The 20779-nt window shown below is 37.4% G+C and overlaps 1 protein-coding gene across 2 annotated transcripts in view; it reads right to left on the minus strand.

Moving 5' to 3' along the window:
• Positions 1 to 20779, minus strand: part of enox1 (ecto-NOX disulfide-thiol exchanger 1) — a 157821-nt gene that overhangs the window by 57600 nt on the left and 79442 nt on the right. The window contains exons 2-3 of one of the 2 annotated variants that reach the window (XM_079821157.1): positions 8900 to 9030; positions 6635 to 6772 (exon numbers count right to left, since the gene is read on the minus strand). In XM_079821157.1, coding sequence (XP_079677283.1) covers positions 6635 to 6772; positions 8900 to 8909 — 148 coding nt within the window. In that variant the 5' untranslated portion in view covers positions 8910 to 9030. The remainder of the gene's footprint in view (positions 1 to 6634; positions 6773 to 8899; positions 9031 to 20779) is intronic. The other variant, XM_079821158.1, reaches the window with a different exon arrangement.

Here is a 20779-nt window from a genome sequence, read left to right on the forward strand (position 1 = left end):
GTTATTATCTGTTTTCCATAAAAATTGGATTCACTATGAAGTCAGCATGCAGCTTCCAAAATATTGAGTTCCTACAGGATGCAGATGCTCATCATTTCAGAGGTGAGACGGCATTAATCAGAGCCCATCACAAACACCATTACTAAATGCAAAGCGGCAACCCCTGCAGCCCCAGGCCCTGCAGTCCAAATACATAATCCGCAAGGAAATTTGTCTCAGCTGTTTTTTTACAGTCTCGCTTTTTTTGAGCTTGAAAGATTTCCAGTCATTGCTCACCACAGCTAATATGCATAATTATCCAGAGCAGCCAAAATGACTCTAGCAGCACTGAGTCAAACAACAAACCTACATTTAACATTTACTGAAGCTGTGTTGTGTACATTAGGGCTGCATGATTGAGAATTCATTTTTGAAAAAAAAACTTAAAGGTTGCAGTGCTTGTTTGCAGGACTGCATAATTTAGCGATAATTATTATTATTAATAATTAAGAAAACGTATATCATAACTTTATTTTACATTACTGTAGAACTGTAACATTTTACAGAACTGTAAAATTACAATACTAATATAATGTCTTAATTTCTTCATTTTCAAATGTTAAAGGGGTCGTGTTTCATAATGTTCTAGAGGCTAGCAAGATTTTTATATTTTAAAAAAATCATAATTTTCTTAAGACGTAAGACTTGGAAGTAAACGCCCACTGCTATGATTAGGCAAACATTTTGCATATTAAATATAGATTTATAGAGTAATATAGAGTCCCCGCCATTGCACGTGTAATTGTTTGTAAAACTTCTGATGCTGAAAAATGATCCCGAATCAGAAAAAAATGAACCTACAACTCAAATGCCAAGGATACTCAAGTATTTCAAAGATTAATAATCTACTCATTTATCATAATTTTATTACATTATATTAGTTTTGAATCAAAAAGTTGTTTATCTCATTACATAGCCAAATGCATTATTGTCTTGGTTGTGGGAAATAAAGATTAAGTACAGGAGTTACCACAGTTGACAGGATTACTTGCAGTGTTTTGTGTAAATGAATTATGAATGAAACAGTGCGTTTGTCGCACTGATGTTCATATTTTCATCATTCATAATTTTCAGTAAAGTGAAAGTAAAGTGACAAAGCAATAGTCACATGGTCAAAACACTGTTACATTACTGTCGGATCCAGTATAGATTGCTCTGCATCTTGTTTTATTTTTAGTCTCTCTGAAAAGCCAGCATCTAACTGTGTCTTGTCAAATGAATCGAACAAACACACTGTGTCTTTCTGCAGAGGCGGTCTTTTATCGCATTACATCAAGACAAAATCCGAAACGAATCGTTTTGGGAGCTTGGTTCCAATAAAAAAATTTGTGTTCTGAAACTTACAGGATATTTTATTAGTACAAAGATCTCTTATATGTCAAGAGGAACATCATATGTCATGAACTCTTTAAAACACAACTTATAAAAGAACACAGTGCCTACTGCATGACATGGAAGCGCCGACGCGATCACTTGCATTTTTCTCATTTTTGGAGTATAATAGTACATAAAATTAAAGGGACTACTTTTATTTGTGTACTCTCTCTTAATAACAACAAAACGTTGTGCTTTTGTAAAATAAAGAAAACAAACAGGATGCGATTTCTGCCGTCTTGGTCTTCCTGAACTGCAGCGCATCACATAATTGAACCGAAACTCACTTGCCTCATAGACATGAGAAATATATCTAAGCTTGAAAGGTCTACTTTTAAACAAACCAATTCAAAACAAATCAGCATTGTCAACATTAACTTTGCAGCTGACACTGCTATTTTTCCCTACACATTCATAATCATTATACTTTTGCCAGTGCTTTGCGGCAAGCTTTATGTGTGCGCTTGAACGCGGAATAGGCTTCCACATATGTAAGTAGGCCTAATCAAATTAATATAAATCAACGACTACTAGTCGTCTAGAAAAATCTTTATTTGGGGGCAGCCCTAGTTAAATCTGATTCTGTTGCAAAGAATGAAATGAAGAATGATTTATAGAAATATTCATAATATTATTTTAATATATTTTCTGTCCAATTTTGGTGTTACTTTACATAAACGGAGTGTCTATTTACACCAAATGCAAATACCGTGCCTTGTTGGCAAGTGCTATTCGCACTAGCCCCGCCTAACAATGCCTGGTTGGGCAAAACAAGATTAAAAAAAAGACATACATATTCTAATGTATTCAGTGGTGTAGTAAGTAGAGCGAAAGGCTTGTTGAACATGGTTTTGACGCAATCAACCCGGGTTCGAATCAGCCTTTTGCCAAGCTCGCTCTTCTCCCTTTTCCCATCACATATCACATCGGAAAGGTATTTACTTTTAATAAAAATTAAGAAAATAAATTGCCAAACGAAATGTTTAATAATAATAAAAGTATTGGGTATGGTTAGGGGTAGGTGTAGAAGGGGCTTTTATTGTCCCATTAAGGCAGCACCCGTTTAATAATTTTAATAAATATAATCATTTACACTCTGTAATTATTGCATCTGTTAAAGTGCAACAATACTGAGGCGCAAATAGTATGTATCTGTCAAAATAAAGTATAAATAGCATCTAATACATATTGCAAAGAACTGGTACTTTTACATGGTTTACATAGAATATATATATCACTATTTTCACTTACTATGCTATTTGACTAAGTAAATAGCATCTACAGCTATTTGCACTTAGTGTAAATAGAATCTATTGCTAAGAAAAATAACATTTTCTTAGCGATAGATTCAATTTACACTAAGTGAAAATTTTTGTGAAAATATGTGTAAATAGAATCTATTTGCTATTTACACTTATAAAATAGTTGCTGCCTTAAATAAAAGTGTAGTCATTTTATTTAATTGGTTTGAATTTTAATTCATATTCAGTAAAATTATTGAATTTAATTAAAAAGTCTAATAATAATAATACAATTATAAAAAATATAATTGTATTAAATTAATATAATATAATATAGCAATCGCTACTTTTCTGACCAAATTACAATACATTTAGAATAAATGCATAAACATTGTCATGTACTGTATAGCATGTTTTTTCTGAGATTTGAACACAAGCTCTGCCCTTGTTTGCTGTCTTCACAACTTTCTAGGTCCTAGTGCTTCCGTAAACAGCACTCAGGAAGATGTTTCTTTGTTAAATAGGTCATCGTGAATGCAAGCGACTGTTCTGGTGGAGCCTGATTTGGGTTTTAGTTTTCATTTCCTTCTTCTTCTTCTAAGCCACTTAAAGCAGCCTTGGTGAATCTTGTGTAAATCTATAAATTCATACATTCAGGGCTTACACCCATTCTGAACCCAAATCTCCAGCATGCTCAGTGTAAAACTCTCACAATGGAGCCGCAACAAAAGCAACTCGTAACTGCAGGAAAATCATCTATATTTAGAGTCGTATTCATTGTTGTGCCTCACCAATCCAGCGGGATACAACCATCTGAAATTTTTTTTTTCTGACAAATCATGTCTTCTAATGAGCTGGTGCAAATAAACATTTATAATCAATAGAAAATGTGCTGAAATGCTGAGAATGAAACTGCCTGCGAAAATTGTGCAAGTGGGCATCTGTTCTGCGAGCAGCAAATTTATGAGCAGATATGGGACAAAATAGAAGCTGTGTGTGTGTGTGTGTGTGTGTGTGTGTGTGTGTGTGTGTGTGTGTGTGTGTGTGTGTGTGTGTGTGTGTGTGTGTGTGTGTGTGTGTGTGTGTGTGTGTGTGTGTGTGTGTGTGTGTGTGTGTGTGTGTGTGTGTGTGTGTGTGTGTGTGTGTGTGTGTGTGTGTGTGTCATAAGCAATATGTGTGATGTTGAAGTGTGCCTGGAAACCCTGCTGAGGGAAATTAAAACAAAGACTCAGAGGCTATTTCAGCATAATCTGTTATATTCAACAGAAACCAGACAAATCTTTTCCAATCATTCCCTTAAAGCTGGAATTTCTGTCATCGTCATAATAGTCCTTCTGGAACCAGATACTTTCCAGTCTGTTTGTCCTCAAAGACCAGTACTTGTGCTGGTGTGACAAAATCCTCTTTCAGCTATCTAGAGGCATATCGCTGGAAGCCTGCATGTACTACATGTGTGTGTGTGAAAGAAACACACACTGAAAAAACAGGAAAACACATGTTGTCCAATTTACTTAATCGTATTATTTGTGATCTACGCAACAAATTTGTGTTTCTCTTCTAAACTTGATTTCATTGCTTTCGATTAATGTAATTCTCTAAATGGTGCAATCTACTAGATTAAATTATTTGGAGTGAATGTGAACCAATTAAGTACTCGAAAATGATTTTTTCTGAAACTGTAGTTCCCAGCATGCTTTGCTTGGGACTTGACGACTAGAGTAAAATTGTTGAAATTAAGTGTTATTTTATGTGTTTTGGGGCAAAATGAGAAAAAGGGGGAGACTTTATTGTTTATTAGTGTTTAATGTTTAATTATGTTGGAATTATTCGAACCATTTAAATTACACTGGGTTACCATAATGGAGAAGAGCGGCGCGATTGCTTAGACTGTGGACTGACTCAGCACATGTCATTAAAGAGCATTTCACATTTAGCACATATATGATGTGCTATTGCTGGCAAATATGATGAAAGCTACTGAGTACTGTGTTATAGATCAGTCAAGTGACAACAAAATTATACAAAAATAAACATGTGTTTTGGTTAAAGAGGCAGGGTCTCAAGCCCCCGTGTGCACCACTGTTGTTAGGGAGCCGATATATAAAAATCATTGTAAGACTACTCAATTCGCTTACTTAAAAATTACTTAATTCCATTATGTTGAAATTATGTGAACAAATTATGTTTTTTTAACTTAATTGAATCATGTGGAACCGATGTACATGATTAAATCAAGTAAATCCAACACACCATTTTTTTCAGTGCAGAAAGAAAGAGGATACCGTATATAAAATCCTCATGTGAATTGCTTTCTTTCAGCTGTGGCGTATTACCAAAGGCTTTAGCTGGGAAGCTGAGGATAATAGTTTTAATATTCATTCTTAGATGATTTCTGAAATCACCCAAGAAAAAAAAACCTATATGCAATTCAAATGACTTGTGCCTTCTCAAATTCTCATAAATAATCATGATCTGAAATATCGGCTCATGCATTTTAATCTGAGCCTAATTTGCCTCAATCCACGGCTTCCCTTAGCATGATATTAATTATAATAGGATGCAAACCAAGGAGATAATTTATTTGTCTCAAAAACTGTCTTGAGTGCCAGTGCTGGGGAATTGTTAACAAAAAAGTAGCAACGCTACTAGCTTAACAGCATTCTTCAGTTTTATTTGGTTTAAAATTGAGTTTTTCCAGTAACAAGCTACTTATACATAAAAAAAATGACCTTTATAATGTTAAAAAAAATATTTCTGGATCAAACAAATGCTATTGAACTTTCTATACACCAAAAAATCCTAAAAAATGTATTACAGTTTCCACAAAAGTATAAAGCAACAACTGTTTTCAACATTGATAATAATAATAAATGTTTATTGAGCAGCAAATCAGCATATAAGAATGATTTCTGAGGGATAGTGTGACACTGAAGACTGAAGTAACACCAAATAGACCAAATGTCCCCACAAGTATAGTAATAGCAGAAAATGTTGACCTTGTGGGGACATTTGTTTGGTCCCCATGAGGAAACAAGCTTATAAATCATACAGAATAATCAAAAATAGCAGACAGTTGGCTGTGGGTCCATTATGCCACCTGATGGAGTTTTGGTTCCTTGCCACTGTCGCCTTTGGCTTGGCTTGCTCAGTTGGGGACACAAAATTTTCAACTAAATATCCAAATACATTTAATGACTAAACTAAATTAAATACATTAACTAAATTACTGATCTGCCCACATTGTCACTGTATGATAATTTAAATGAGCTAGATGACATCACCGTTTTCTCCGGAGCGGCTGTACGGCCGAATCAAATTCTGTTGCATTATTTTTCTGTTTAACACTGTGAAGCTGCTTTGAAACAATCTGCATTGTTAAAAGCGCTATATAAATGAAGTTGACTTGACTTGACTTTAGGGTAAGTGTTAGTGTAAAGGGAACATACAGATTGTAAAGTATAAAAAAACATTACATCTATGGAATGTCCCCATAAAACATGGAAACCGAACGTGTGTGTGTGTGTGTGTGTGTGCAACTGGCATTTACAAAAGCAGCAGACCTGTTATGATGACTGATTGCAGATGGCTGCTGACGATCAGCAATGAAGAGAGCTGTCCAGCTCTCGGACAATCTCTACAAAGCTTCAATGGAGACCAGTGCTCAGGGCAAGAAAGCGGTAGGTGCCACCGTCAAACCAGGCAGTGGGCTTTTCAGAGCCACAACAATCTAGCGTCTCAGCTGAAGAATAAAGCTCAACAAACTGTAACATGCTTCAATATAAAATCCAATGTGTAGTTCTGCTTCTAAAGGTCACATATTTGGCAGGGGAAGCTGGTGCCTGTGCAGCTTGCCAGAGGGGGAATATGGGAACCCCAATTTAATATCTGCCTTTTATTCCCCTTGCCGTGAAAGGGAAGAGCAGAGAGCTGTGGATGAAACACAAGGATTAGCACACTGTAGGGAGGGCGCAAGGCTTCACCTGATACCAGCTGCTGCCCGGTTAAGCCCATCGGCACAATGCCCAGGTTGTTCATGGCGGTGGCCCAGGCACCAGGATCAGCCACGGGAACGTTGATGTGGCTCTGCTCGGTTCCCAAACTGCTGATGCTGTCTGCTGCTGCAAAAGAGAATACAGTCTATTAGGCTACATTTGGGATTGACAGCCTCATTTACTTACAAGTATGAGTCTCAAAATGTCCCGTTCACCTCAGCAATTCAGAGTAGAGTCAATGGATGTGAAGCCAGTATTCTCTTACCAGTACTATAACAACAGTGACCAAAGTATATCACAGATGGCGACATCAATAAAACCAGAAAGTCGTTTTACTTTTGACACGACAAGAGTCCAATCTATCTTTGAGTTCATCCGTCAAATCTACATTAACTGACAGCAGCTTTTATATATGGTGATGGTCCACATTTGAGTTGCACGTATAACTCAAAACTGACGGGAGCAGCACCGAGAGGTCAACAGTGTACACTACAGCATCTAAAACCTTCAGATGACACACAGCACATATCTCTGTCAACCACACTTGAGAACTTGCAACACACGCAGAGTGGCTCTCTCTCACAACTAGTTGTCCAGTCTGGTTCTGTTCAGGCAGCACAATTTTCCAGGAATGCAATTGTAAGTCCTGCAAATTTATAGGTGTGAGTTGGGTTACAGAACGCGGTTGTCACTCCTGTAAATAACTGAACTGTGTGAATGTAACACTTTTAAGCACTCAAATACAGGACGGAGAGCCGTATTCTGCTGCTGTGTAAACGTGGCCTTAGACTCTCATGCAAAATGACACTATCTTCAAATCACACACTGGTTGAACAGCTGCATGTACTGTATGTGTTCACCTGAGCATAACCTGGCTATATGCTTGACATCACTTGAACTAGTTCAGAGGTGTTCAATTCAAGTCCAGAGATGCTCAGCCTAGAAATCTAGACGCACCCTAGCAGCAGCAAATATAATTTTCAGCCAGGGCATCTAGCAACTCTCCGTTGGCTTGCGAGCTGGAAAAACCAAACTCTAGTAAGGCCAATCACATCGTGTATAGAGTCGGTGGAAGGGCTTAGCATAATGATGGTAGAGTTGCGCCGGTTCCGCATGCTACTTGAAAACAAAGAAGCTGGCGAACAGTTTAATCTATCAACTAGCTCTGCTTCACCTTCTTCATTGCTTTGATTGGTTGTAGCGCTATCCTATTGTGTGCAGAGGGAATTTGAAAGACAACCGTTTATCCCACCCCTCGGATTGAGCCCTGCCAATGCTGTGTTCCCAGACCCAACATCTTGATGTGTGTCTGGCTTGTCAGGCTAGCAGACAATCACAACTAACACTGTTTCAATGTAATACTGCTTTATTCTCCATTGAAAAAGTCCATTGGTATGAAAATGCCCTTTGATATTTTACAATAAAAAACAACAATATGTAATACATTATGTTCGATTTACCACAACAGTGTATAGCCTAAGCCTATTTAGATAGAAACAAAAGATTACGTAAATTAGTACACAATGTCCTAGATGGCTTTGATACCACTGTCATTTAAATGTGCAACAGATATAAATACAGTATTTGTAAATAATTGTATGTCATAGAGAAAATGTACAATGTACAGTCAGGAAATAGGGAGACTCACAGATTTCAATAGAGAGTGGTATTCATAAAGCTAATAGCTCCTTACTCTGAACATGCTAGCATGCACATCATTTTAATTATATTGAACTATTTTTGTTTCAAACTGTTTATGTTGCAGTACTGAATTTCTTATTATCATTAATGTTGAAAACAGTTGTGAAACCTTGATGCATTTTTTTCAGGATTCTTTGATGAATGGAAAGTTTCAAAGAAGAGCGTTTATTTGAAATAGAAATCTTTTGTAACAACAGAAATGTCTCTATTGTCACTTTTGATCAATTCAATGCATTCTTGCTGAATAAAAGTATGAACTTCTTCTTCAAAAAAAAATCTTACTGACTTTTTCCCCCCATTGAGCTCAATGCAGGGCATTCTGGAATTGCATTTTCCACAAAGGACACATGCAAGCCTGCTCTAGGATTTGCTATAACGAGATAACGAGAAGAAAGCATAATCATGCTGCCTACGTTTGGAAGAGTTTCCACATCATTAGCGTGTTTAAAATGCTGCCCACGTATGCGGCTTACTAAGTTTTGGAAGCATGTGTGGTTTGACTGGTCTGCTAAACAGGGCAAGTTCTGCACATAATTAGAGGAGGTTAGTTACCGCTCGCCATGGCCGGTAGTCAGTGTTTGTTTCTCTGGGTGCCACTGCTGTCACCTGAGCCCTGGCTCTTCCAAGACAGCTGGCCGGGGAGAACGGCACACTCAGGAACTCATAACAGCATTCAGAGGAACCTGCAGCACACACAAACAACAAAACCATGTGAGAGCTGAGACGTCATTCAGTAGCTCTGGGACTCCTTTCCAAAAAAAGAATAGATTCTGAGACGCTGAGAATCGATTCCTCAATTGGAATCGATTTTCTATTTGCAACGCCTCAGAATCAATAAAAAAGATTCTCGATTCTCAACGCATTCTATCAAAGAGACCCGACTCCTCTTTAATTGCTTTTTTTAGTTAATAGAGCTAATTATTCATTTGCCTCTTGGTCACTTGCTAATAGTGATGCGAAATCTGATTCATTTCCTCGAATTGGTTCTTTCAGACGGTTTGTTTCTATGAAACAATTAAAAAATGATTGCAGCCATTCTTTTGTCAATGCGTAATGATGTCACTAGTATGTATTTATAACAACTTGGTGCCATGGTATGTCATACTGAAACATTCCAATAAGGCCACATGTGCAGATTTACCTTTCATCACTTAAAGTGCCCCTATTATGGTTTTTTGAATATTCCCTTTCATGCAGTGTGTGATAGGCTATTTGTGAAAGTCGAAAGTGAACGATAAATAAAGTTGTCTCCCAAAAGAAAGAATCGACTCTAAACCGCCTAAACAAGTCTTCTGTAATTCGAATCCTGCGTGACGGTTCTACGTCACTTGTTAAGACATTTGCATAATACGAACAACTTGACCTCCCCACAAACACGTCATTTTACTGACGGCTGCTTCTCAAAGTTCAAAATTCGCAAAACACTTGCTCTTGAAAGATGGGTCAGTACCCAGTTTATTTGGACTTTGCATTTATTTGGATAAGTATGAATAATTATTGATGTATATATTTTCTACCGGGTGTTCAAAATACGTAGTTTTGTCTTTTATTTTGTGTACGTTTCCAGCTAACCAGCTAACTCACATTATTAATGTCTTACTGAAATACTTCTGCTAAGCAGTTGTGAGTAGGGCTACGCAATATATCAAAATTATCGAAATATCGCAAATGTACATATCGCGATATGCATATCGCAATGGCACGCAATATCTGAATGATTTTAATAGGCTACTTCAACATTGTGAAAAGTGTACATTTTAGGTTGACGCATATAGCAGAGAATAGACTGGGCACATGACTGTTACTAATGTGACTTGTTTGACATTAAAAAGAGTTATTAAACGCAATAACTTGCGAAAAACAACTCCTTGCAGTCTTGCGCTGTCTGACACACACACCGAAACGTGCGCACAAGCCGCCTCTCTGAAAGTGTCCCTTCAGTTCTGTTTTGTGCCTTTTTACACACTCACACTGTCAAATACATACACAGTTATGTCAAAATGGCTGTCTTGATGAGTATTCATGTAAACACAGTCGGTTATGCTTTAAGTGAATGATATCATTCGGGGAAAGAAACCGAATGCGTGTCAATAGGATCCGTGCATTAGGTCTTAAAGTGACAGCCTGCTAATACAGTAAACCTGCTAATACAGTAAACCTGCTAATACAGTAAACCTGCTGCTGTCTGTCAAACAACAAAAGAACAAGAGAAAATCACTCACTGCTCTTGGCTGAATAACCTTTGTAGCTTTATTATGTTATTAGTGTATATTTAATTAATGTGAAGACTACCGTTTTTAGTTCTTATTTTTAAATATTTAAATATCGGCATTACATTTTTTGTTTGTTTACATTGATGTTAAAATGATATTGTCAGATTTGTGACATACATTTTTGCTAAAGCACTGCTGGTCACTTTCAGAAGTTGTTGCGATGCTTTCTTTTCCCAGAAAGAATGTGAAACACATGGTATTCTCATTTCTTAAATATTTTTTTAAATATAATTTGTATTTAAAGCACACTTTAAGCAATATCGTATCGCATATTGCATTATTTAACAAGGATATCGCATATCGCATTTTTCTTCAATATCGCACAGCCCTAGTTGTGAGCCACTATTACCTAAAACTGTCTATAAATGCAGATTGTCTGTAGTTCTTACTACTTTGAATAAATATAAAGGGTGGCACAAGATTTATATTACAAACTATAATTTTACATCAGTCATTCACATTAGTGCTGGGCTAACGTATGCGCTGTTATTGATATAGTTCCCGCATGTGCACCGCAACAAATTAGAAATATATACATGGGTTTGTTGATGGACATACACTAGTTAATGCTTATGATGAGGAGTTAGAGTTGAAACATCTCATAATGTACCTCAAACTGAGTATCGTATCACTGAAAAACGTCCTGCTCAAGTTGTCCTTGCGATGGAGGTTCAAGTTGAATAACTAGTCCTTCCAATGTTTCAGCATTGGACTCTCGGATTGATATGGTAAAATCGATATTATTGTTACTGTCTTTACAGTGTGTACAATCGCTGAGAACTGAGGAAGCCCCCGGAGCTGAAGTTCAGTTATGGTAATGAGTGTTTCCTTTCCGACATGTGCTGCAAGCAATAGACCAATCACAACAGACTGGGCCGGTCTGGCCAATCAGAGTAGAGCAGCTCGTGGAAAGGAGGGATTTAGACAGACTGATTCACCCGACGAGCATATGACTGACGAATATCAATTAGCCTATCTTGGACAAGTTTCCTACATTAAAGTTTTGCACCTAAAACACACAATACTGACATTTATGCACAAACACAGATTTTTTAAAGTATAGAAAAGTGTAAACTAGTCTTATAAACTCCATCATTTAGTTTAAAGTGTGAAACTGGTTTGTTCTGTTCTTGTCTGTTGTGAAGAGACAACAGATGCTGATAATAATCAATGTATACAAAGAAGGCCGTCTTATCATATCATGTAGACACAAGCAAGATTAAGTGAACATGTTCCTCCAATCTTTGAAAGAATAGAAAACAACAGAACCAGGAATCAGTTGTGGCAATTCCAGACCAAGCATTCATTTAATGCAGCTGAGGAAGGAAGCTCGGTTCCCAGCGCTCCAGCCAAACACATAGCTACAAATGCCTCCTCAGATAGAGCGAAGCTGTAAATAGTAATGATAATATAATATAAAGAAATATAACAGTATCCTAACTCTTATTATCGGATCCTAATGTGCCAACTCTTACCATCACACCGGGTCCAATCGTTTTTACAGCTGCGTTAGCAAGACTGCAGGAAAAGCCTTCAAGGACGTGTAGCTCCTTAAAGCCACTTTGAGACATTCTGTCAGTGCAGCCGCGCAGAATGACTTACAGCTGACCCATCAGTCTTCCATCAGAATGACACATGTCATCAGCTGATGGGTCACAGTGTGTGTGTGTGAGATCCGACCCCCTCCCCCCTTGACAGATCACATCCCATCCTCCAGCACTCTCTATCCTCACGCATTATATCATCCTGGAAATCAAAATCTGGGAGATGGGGCATTAAGCTGTTTAATACGGGTTGGAATAATGGAACCCATATGTGGCGAAAGCGCAGTGCTCTATCCCCAGCAGGGCTGTGAGACTGAAGTATCATCAGTATGCCAAATGCATTCCTCTCTGCCACTCTAAACCACAGCACATTATTCAAATCTGACAGACGGATATCAACTTAGGAGCACGATGCAATTCCCTTTAATTGAGAAACAATCATATCACAACTTTGATTAGGCACGGTGTTAATGTGTTTACGTTTTAGTTGCAGGAAATGGATATCTGGTGAAAAAGTGTTTGGATTTTAACTCTCAGGATAATGGCTTGCATCTCCGGTTGAAAAATATGAGGCATCAGAAACGTCACAGGCGCTTCACAATGTGCAATAAACGCACTTAACCCTAGATCCCACTGTATCACATTTGATATGCAAATTTCTGATAGTTTACGCTTTTTTAGCAAGTAAAAGACCATTTAGTGTAATTGTAAAAATGTCCACCTTCAGGTCGTGGTACATGGAAAATGTAAGAATGATGAAATTATTATTAATATTTAAAGATGAACACTTAAAGGGATAGTACCAACATACTATGGTAGTCGCTCTATCTGCTTGGTTACAAACATTCTTCAAAATATCTTCTTTTGTGTTCAGCAGAACAAAGAAAGTCATACAGGTTTGGAACAACTTGAGGGTGAGTAAATGATGACAGAATTTTCATTTTTGGGTGAACTATCCCTTAAATGGACTAAAACAACTTAAATCATGTTAAAATGTACATATTAAATGATACATGAGGCTTTTGATGAATGTTTATTCATTGTACATTTTAGCGGCATCTAGTGGTGAGGTTGGGAATTGCAACCGTCCACCGCTCACCCCTCCCTTTCGAAGCACATAGAGAAGCTAAGGTGGCCGACACAGGACAAAGATGTCGTCTGAGACAGCAGAGAGTAGCTAGTGCTCTAAAGAGCAGTTTGTCCGTTTAGGGCTACTGTAGAAACATGGCGGCACAAAATTACGATTTCACTGTAAGGGGACCTGCGGTGTATGTAGATAGAAATAGCTCATTCTAAGGTAATAAAAACATAACAGTTCCTTATGTAAGGTCTTTATACACCACTGAAAAAATAGTGATGTATATTATATTGCATTTCTGTCAATAGATCCTCATACATACTACACACTGCACCTTTAAAATGTATAGATTTTTCTTACTATTATTTTATATGTCAGCCTTTACAGGGTTAATGCATTTTTAAAAGTCTTTTTGTACATGATTTATGGGTGTATGTTATTGTGTGTGACATTGCATGCACACACTTCATAATATTTCATCAAATTTTAAAAACTTGCTCTGTCTGTGAGATGACATTCCCATTCTGGTAACGCCACTTTACATGATCCAATCATAAGAAAAGGGGGATTCAATCAATTCCCGATGCATAAAATCAAGCTCTGCCCTACGTTTTGTCATATTGAATATTCTGTTTCACTCTGAAATGTGCCACATTATAATAAAACATACAGATTTTTACCTGCATACTGCATACATAAATGCATGAGACAAATATTGCTTGACGTGTGCACATGTGTATTGCTCAGAAGTCATTTTTTTCAAAGCTCACAAAGAAAGCAATTTTGCATTATGCATTCTTCAGTGTAAAACGTGTTTGACCGTTGTGCTTGTCTTACATCTTTCGGTGTGTCTCATGCATGACATGGCATTCTAAAAATGCATAAATCAAGTTAAAAGTAGTTCAAAGTTTTTTTTTTGTGTTTTTTTTTTTTAAATGCACCTTGCTTTCGCATCTCTAAACCAAAAAAAATGCAATCTGTGTGAATGGCCCCTAAGAATTCTGAGAATTCTCATTTTGGCCTATGTTTAATTTAAGTTTCAAAATTTTCTTAGATGTTTCTCCTAAATTTCTTGACAATTGTTGACTTACAGTAACATGTTTAAGAAATATTTGAGTTTAAAATCTTTGAGTTTGAAATCTTTGATGTTTGATTACAGATTTTGGCATGTTTGCAAATCTGAGCACATTTTGAGATGTTGCTGTGATCTTTTCTGGAACTCTAGTGGTTCTTAATCCTGGTTCTTCTCCAGGAACAGGGTTGAGAACCACTGCTCTCAACATGTGGAGAAACATAAGCAAATGTCTCTATTTGTTCTCCAAATCATCTCAATAAAGTCTGGGGAAAGGGTGTCCAATCTTGCTCCTGGAGGTCCACCGTCTTGCAGAATTTAGCTCCAACACACCTGCCTAGACGTTTCTGGTGATCCTGATGATTAGCTGGTTCAGGTTTGTTTACAGTAATGAGGGCTGTGACTAAACTCTGCCAAGAGCAGGATTGGACACCCTTGGTTTAGGGGAAACAACTGAAAGATTAACAAGGGCTGCGTCCAAAAGCTTAGTCAGCTGACTTGTTGCTTTGCTGCCCTATCAGGCAATGACTTTGCAGGCAACATTTGCGCATGAAGGTACCTCCCAAAATTGATTTCAGAAAGGCTTCTGATGAAGCATAAAAGTCTAATGATCTAAAGGCTGGGACAAGCTGACAGTCGGCCGAAGGGCAATGTCGGGCTCATGTCAGATTAGTTTTTTTAGTGTGTTCCTCGGTGTTGGCTCTAGTTGGACGCTGTCAGGGTTTTTAGGGTCAATTCATTATGTTAAATAGGCGTTGGGCAGTCGGTGAGAGAGAGAACTCTGACTGGCTGCTCAGCTTAGCAAACGAGTCAGTGCACTAATAGAAGTGATGAAAGCGAAAAAAGAAGTCAAGACGGTACAGACAGAAGGCTGTCATAAGTTTACATCTTACGTAAGCATTTGAATGCATGAATATTTTCATAATAACAAGAGCCAACAGGAATGAAGAACGTGATCAGCGTGATTGATATTCAAAATGGTAAGCAGGCGCTGCTTTGTTTACGGGTTGTATATCTGCAGTCCTGGTTTTTGGTTTCCCATTTTGACGAATGACAAAAATAGACTATTGATACCTGGTGATATAGAGAGATATTTACTTACACCCAGTCCCAGAACGCATGTGTTAGTTGACAGCCGCCTGTAGTCCTTTTGGTGTGTTGAAGCGCAGCTTTTTGGACGAGACTCAGCCGACAAGAGGCAACAAAACAGTCATCTTTCATCGCCACTAGTTCTTTGAAGTTGGCTTGATGCAGGGCCGTAACCACCATAGATATTGAGGGGAACAAATCCCCCCCCAATAATTAGAAATGGCCAAATTGTCCCCAAACAATATCTGAAATTCTTGCACTGCTCTGCTGCACTCCATTAAACAGTGCTCTGTATGTTGTTAGGATGACAAAAAGGTTTAAAAGTTACATTTTTAGTCTGGTCTGCCTCAGCGGTCCAACAGTGATTGAAATGATTGAGTTGACCAATCAAATCAAAGTAGGCGGGCTTTACCGTTCAAAGAAGCAGCGTGTGAATTCCAGCACGAAGCATCAGTGTAAAAGTGAAAGATGTAAATAGTGAAACATTCAATACATGTTTTACGATAGAAATGTTAAACGACCGACAGTAATATATAGTGATGCAAACAGATATGTCCGTTTTGATTTGAAAAAAATCTAATTATGTAATTAATGTAATTCCTAACTGCGTGTGAAAAGAAACGTTTTAAGTTTTCGCCATATTAGGCATACAAATAAAAGTAAATGCTTGTTTTAATGCAAATTCATGCAAATGTTATATGCAAATAGTTTGAAATTATTATTTCCCAAATAGAATTAGACAATGCAAAAAGTCTGCACTCTAAAATTTATTTTATTGACGGCTGTTCTGCCTCTGTCAGTGCCTAATAGAATTAGACCTAGACTTTCCTTGTTCTGTTTCTTTCTGCTTTATGAAAAATTGGTCCCCCTCAATGTTCAAGATGCGGTTACGGCCTTGGCTTGATGTGATAACTAAGCAAATATTTAAATACTATAATATTTAATTCTCGCTGGAAAAAGTTTCATGTCAAAAGTAAAAAAAGCTGGTCAAAAATGTAGCTACATTTCCAAACAAACTGGCCATCAAATGCAACTTTTAGATGCCATTTTTATTTTTGTTCTTATCTGTCATGAATCCAAAGCATTTTGGAAGCAGGTTTGTGGGATATCAGCGAAGGATCTATGCTACCTTCAAAAATCAGATGAGGGTATGTCAGTAGACAGGATGTGACACAATCATTGCAGTCGGACATGCCTTGTTCCCTTCCTACCTCCGTATGCTGTCTGCGGAGGCAGCATTTTTTTTCTCTTTCAAAGATCTCAGCCAAGATCTCATTTGTGATTTTTCTTTCCTATGGGTGAAAAATCCAACACATGCATACTAAGAAAGAGTATCCCTCCCTCATCTCACTGCGGCTAATGTGTCCTTAGTGTGAAGGCAATGTAGCATCACAAACACGACTCGATATAGTATCATCTCCTCCCTCATAAGGTCCAGAACACAGTGTGGGGTAAAGCATAGCCAGCTGAAAAACAACAGAACTGCCACATCTCTCCTCCTATCAGTCTGTGCTTCTCTCCCACTGGTCATTATCAACAACCCATGGAGAATCTGGCTCACTTTCACATACTATGAAATATTTACACCACAATCCATGTTGCTCTTTATAATTCATGGACTCACTTGACATTTCTAAATTATTTAGATGGCATCCACTCCCAAACAAGTGGGCTATTTCAAAATTGGAGTCTATTATGATCGAAATGTAAAAAACAAAAAAGAAAGAAAAGGATCTTAAATGTGTTATGCATTGGCAGGAGTCTTGATGGTTTCCAAATGCTCTCAAGGAAGTAAAACTGATAAATCAATTTGAAGTGAATTGGTTTTATTATTACTTTTAGCTTTACAGATGATTCAACTTCAATATCCAAATAGTTGTTGTTTTTCTGTCAGCAGTGTGTCAAGATTGATCTGATTAGCCAGATTTTTAATGTTGTTTATATGTGGTGCTTTTAATGTGCTTTAAGACAAACCATGAGCAAATTCATAAGTCAACATCATTGCTATTATTTTCACCTTAAAAGTCCAGTGAACCAAAGACAGTCTCAAAAACACGGTTTGAAATCGACTGTGTTTCTTACATCACAAAGTACCTTGTAATGAATCACGTCAACATGTGGGCGGCTTTAGCCTGGTCCTACCAGACTCTCTGGTCACTCTCCATTGACTAGCATTAAAGGTAGGGTAGGTAAGATTTGGTTAAAAAACGTTTTTTCCAAATTTGCTTAAACTTTCTTTATATCAATACATAATTAAAATGTAAGTACTCTGAAAAAGAAAGTATAAAAATTGAGTGTCTGTAGACCTCTCACGACTGTTTTAAAGACAGCTCATTATTTCCATTCCCTCCACCTTCTCCCTTCTGGGCTCTTTCCAAAGCCACGCCCCCAAAACACATGAACGCGCTACGCCAACCGCTCAGCTGAAAGACGCATTATTTACCCGAGACGAGCGGAGAAGAAGGAGCGGAGTGCATGTAGTGACATCATGTCAGAATCACATATTCTGTCACAAATCTATCACAAAAAAATCTAACTTTATCATTATGAATATAAACAAATAAGATGTCTTTTAGTACTCACTATCAAGCTAGAATAACGATACAAAGTTTAAAATACACACACAACACAGTGTCTATGACACACACAGATACAAGATAAAAACATCAGTAAACATAGGTAGAGAATATAAAAACAAACCAAGGGCCGAAATAAACGTGCAGGTAAAGTTCCCGGTGAACATGGTAAAAGAGTTTAGACAGAGGGTAGTAGCTAAAGCTATCTTAGTTCTAAAAAAAGTTCCTGGATGCGGTGTACTAGCTTTTACACATGCATTTTGTTATCTAAAGTTACATTTTGCGAAATTCAACACGACAGCGATCAACTTGAGCCAAGCATATTGAGTATATATCATCTCTACTAATGGCTCGCTAAGTGTATAACATTGTAACTTTATGCTAAGTAATGTTATGTTAGCTATATTAGGCAGCTACGTGTGCTAGTGAGACATGCTTCATGAAAACATAAACCAAAAAAATGTATAATCAAAATGAAAGATTACCTGTCCAGTAGATACAGCCTCTTGAACTCTTCAAATCAAACGGGTGCGCCAGGGTTGCCAGGTTTTCACAACAAAATCCGCCCAATTGCTACTCAAAACTAGCCCAAAACAAGCCTAATCGTGTTTCTCTGGTAAAAATCGTATTAGGGGGGTAAAATACGTGTCTTTTTAGTAGGGCTGCCTGATAAAATTCGCAAATCCCGGTCCAAAATATCACATAATTGGGGTCGCTTCAACCCGCGGACATGAAAAACAGCCCGCGGCAACAGTGTTGAAGTAGCCCGACTTGGCAACACTGGGATGCGCGCATGTATCCTGTAGCAAAAGCGGCGGTAGCCATGGTAGCGAGAGAGAGAGTCAATCTCTCTACAAACAAGCCAATCACTTGTTTCGTCCCGGACGAAAATAATGAGCGGTGTTTATTGCAGATTAAAAAGTCTAGAGTCACTCGATTTTTATACTCTCTTTTTCAGAGTACTTACATTTTAATTATGTATTGACATATAAAGAAAGTTTAAACAAATTTGGACAAACGTGTTTTAGATCATTCTAATCTACCTTTAACTTCTGTCAAGGTACTCTGTTGAAGTTTAAAACTAATTGGATCTGCCCAGAGCCACTCTAAATCTGCCATAATCAATTGCTAACATTTGGTTATGACGTATGTCATCTCAAACTAGCGCACAACATCAACATCATCTTTCTCAGCCACTCCCTCTGTTCGCTGATTGGACCGGTTAAATTTTGAACGGGGAAAACCAGAGAATATACCGCAATATATATATACCCCAGACGGAGTACTGAACGAAAATTGAGCGGAAGTAAGTAGGAGGGTGGAGCCATGCTAGGCGGGATTTAGCATATCATTAACTATGTAGCACTTTACTTGTTTGAATGTAAAATGGGAAATAAATGGAGAAAATACTTCCAAAACCAAGATAGCTTAAAAAGTGGGTGGCCTCTGTTGCTCTATTTCTAATGCATCTAAAGTCTTATCCATTGTTGTGCTCTTCTGTCTGCATCCATCTGATGGATCCAAAATGCCAAACATTCCACCTCTCAGAACATCATGAGTATGTGCTTTCAGTCATCCAGCATGGGTGATCTATTTATTCGCCTGAGGCCATGGAACAGATGATACACGTCCCACATGCTTCTCATGGTAAGACCAAATGCATTCTATGTACAGACCGGTTTAAAAAGCTCAGCACAGCATGCTATACGTCAGCAAATAGTCTCACCTACGCAGAACTGGAAGATTGTGATTATACCAATGCTTCATAATAACCCACCCATGGTGTATCTAACGTTTTGGTGCAAACACATCATATGCTCAACCTGCACACGACATCAGATTAATGGCACAATCTAATGCAATCTAAATGACGCCGGCAGACTTTCCAGGCATAAACCCCAATGGAGGAATTCACTAGGCAATATTCTATGGAAGCTTGTTTCTGCCACAGACAATTGCAACTTTACACTTCACAAATACCAAAGTATAAAGAAAGTCAGGATTGTGAGTTTGCATCCCACAATCACAATTTTGTGTTTATTACAGTGTTTGCAGTCATAGTGTGCCTAATTTTTCTTGATGTACTATTTTTTTTCCTTTGGACAAGCACCTACAGTGAAGCTTTTTAGGTGATATGCATACTTTTTTGTACTTTTCGATTTATAATCAACAGTTTTATATTTTTTCTATTGTTTTAAATTCAATAAAATAATTTGTAATGCTTTATGGAACTGTAGTTCATTCACTCATTATTAATGATGTTACACAGTGTAGTACCTTTGTCTTTTTACTTCATTTTATTTGCATTTTTATTAATTAATGTATGTATGTATTATTATTATATTTTATTTTTTGCTTAAAATCAAAGTTTAAAATGGGAAATAAATAAGGAAAATACTTTCATAACCAAGATAACTTAAAAAGTAGGCCGCATCTGTTTCCAAAGCTTTACAAATACAGTATAAAAAGGTCAGAATACAGGTCCTACAACCCTTACATCTGAATTGTTTAATGCAAACTTTAAATTGTGAGATTTATTAATCTGTATTTATCATATTTACATATTTATGTAAAATCTGTGTTGGAAACAGGCTTATAGTATTGTGTCTTAAGCATATTCAAAATGAATGTCAGTTTATATATGGAGGTGCAAATTTTCATTCTACATTATTTTTGGATTCTCCTTAAAAAGGGGGTAATTTCTACACTGATCAGGGGGGTATTCCAGAAAGCAAGGTTAACTTACCGTCACATATACTTTAAACTCTCAGTTTATTAACCCAAACCTTGCTTACTCGAG

The sequence above is a fragment of the Gobio gobio genome (genome assembly GCF_949357685.1).
Source record: "Gobio gobio genome assembly, chromosome: 7".
Lineage (NCBI taxonomy): Eukaryota > Metazoa > Chordata > Actinopteri > Cypriniformes > Gobionidae > Gobio > Gobio gobio.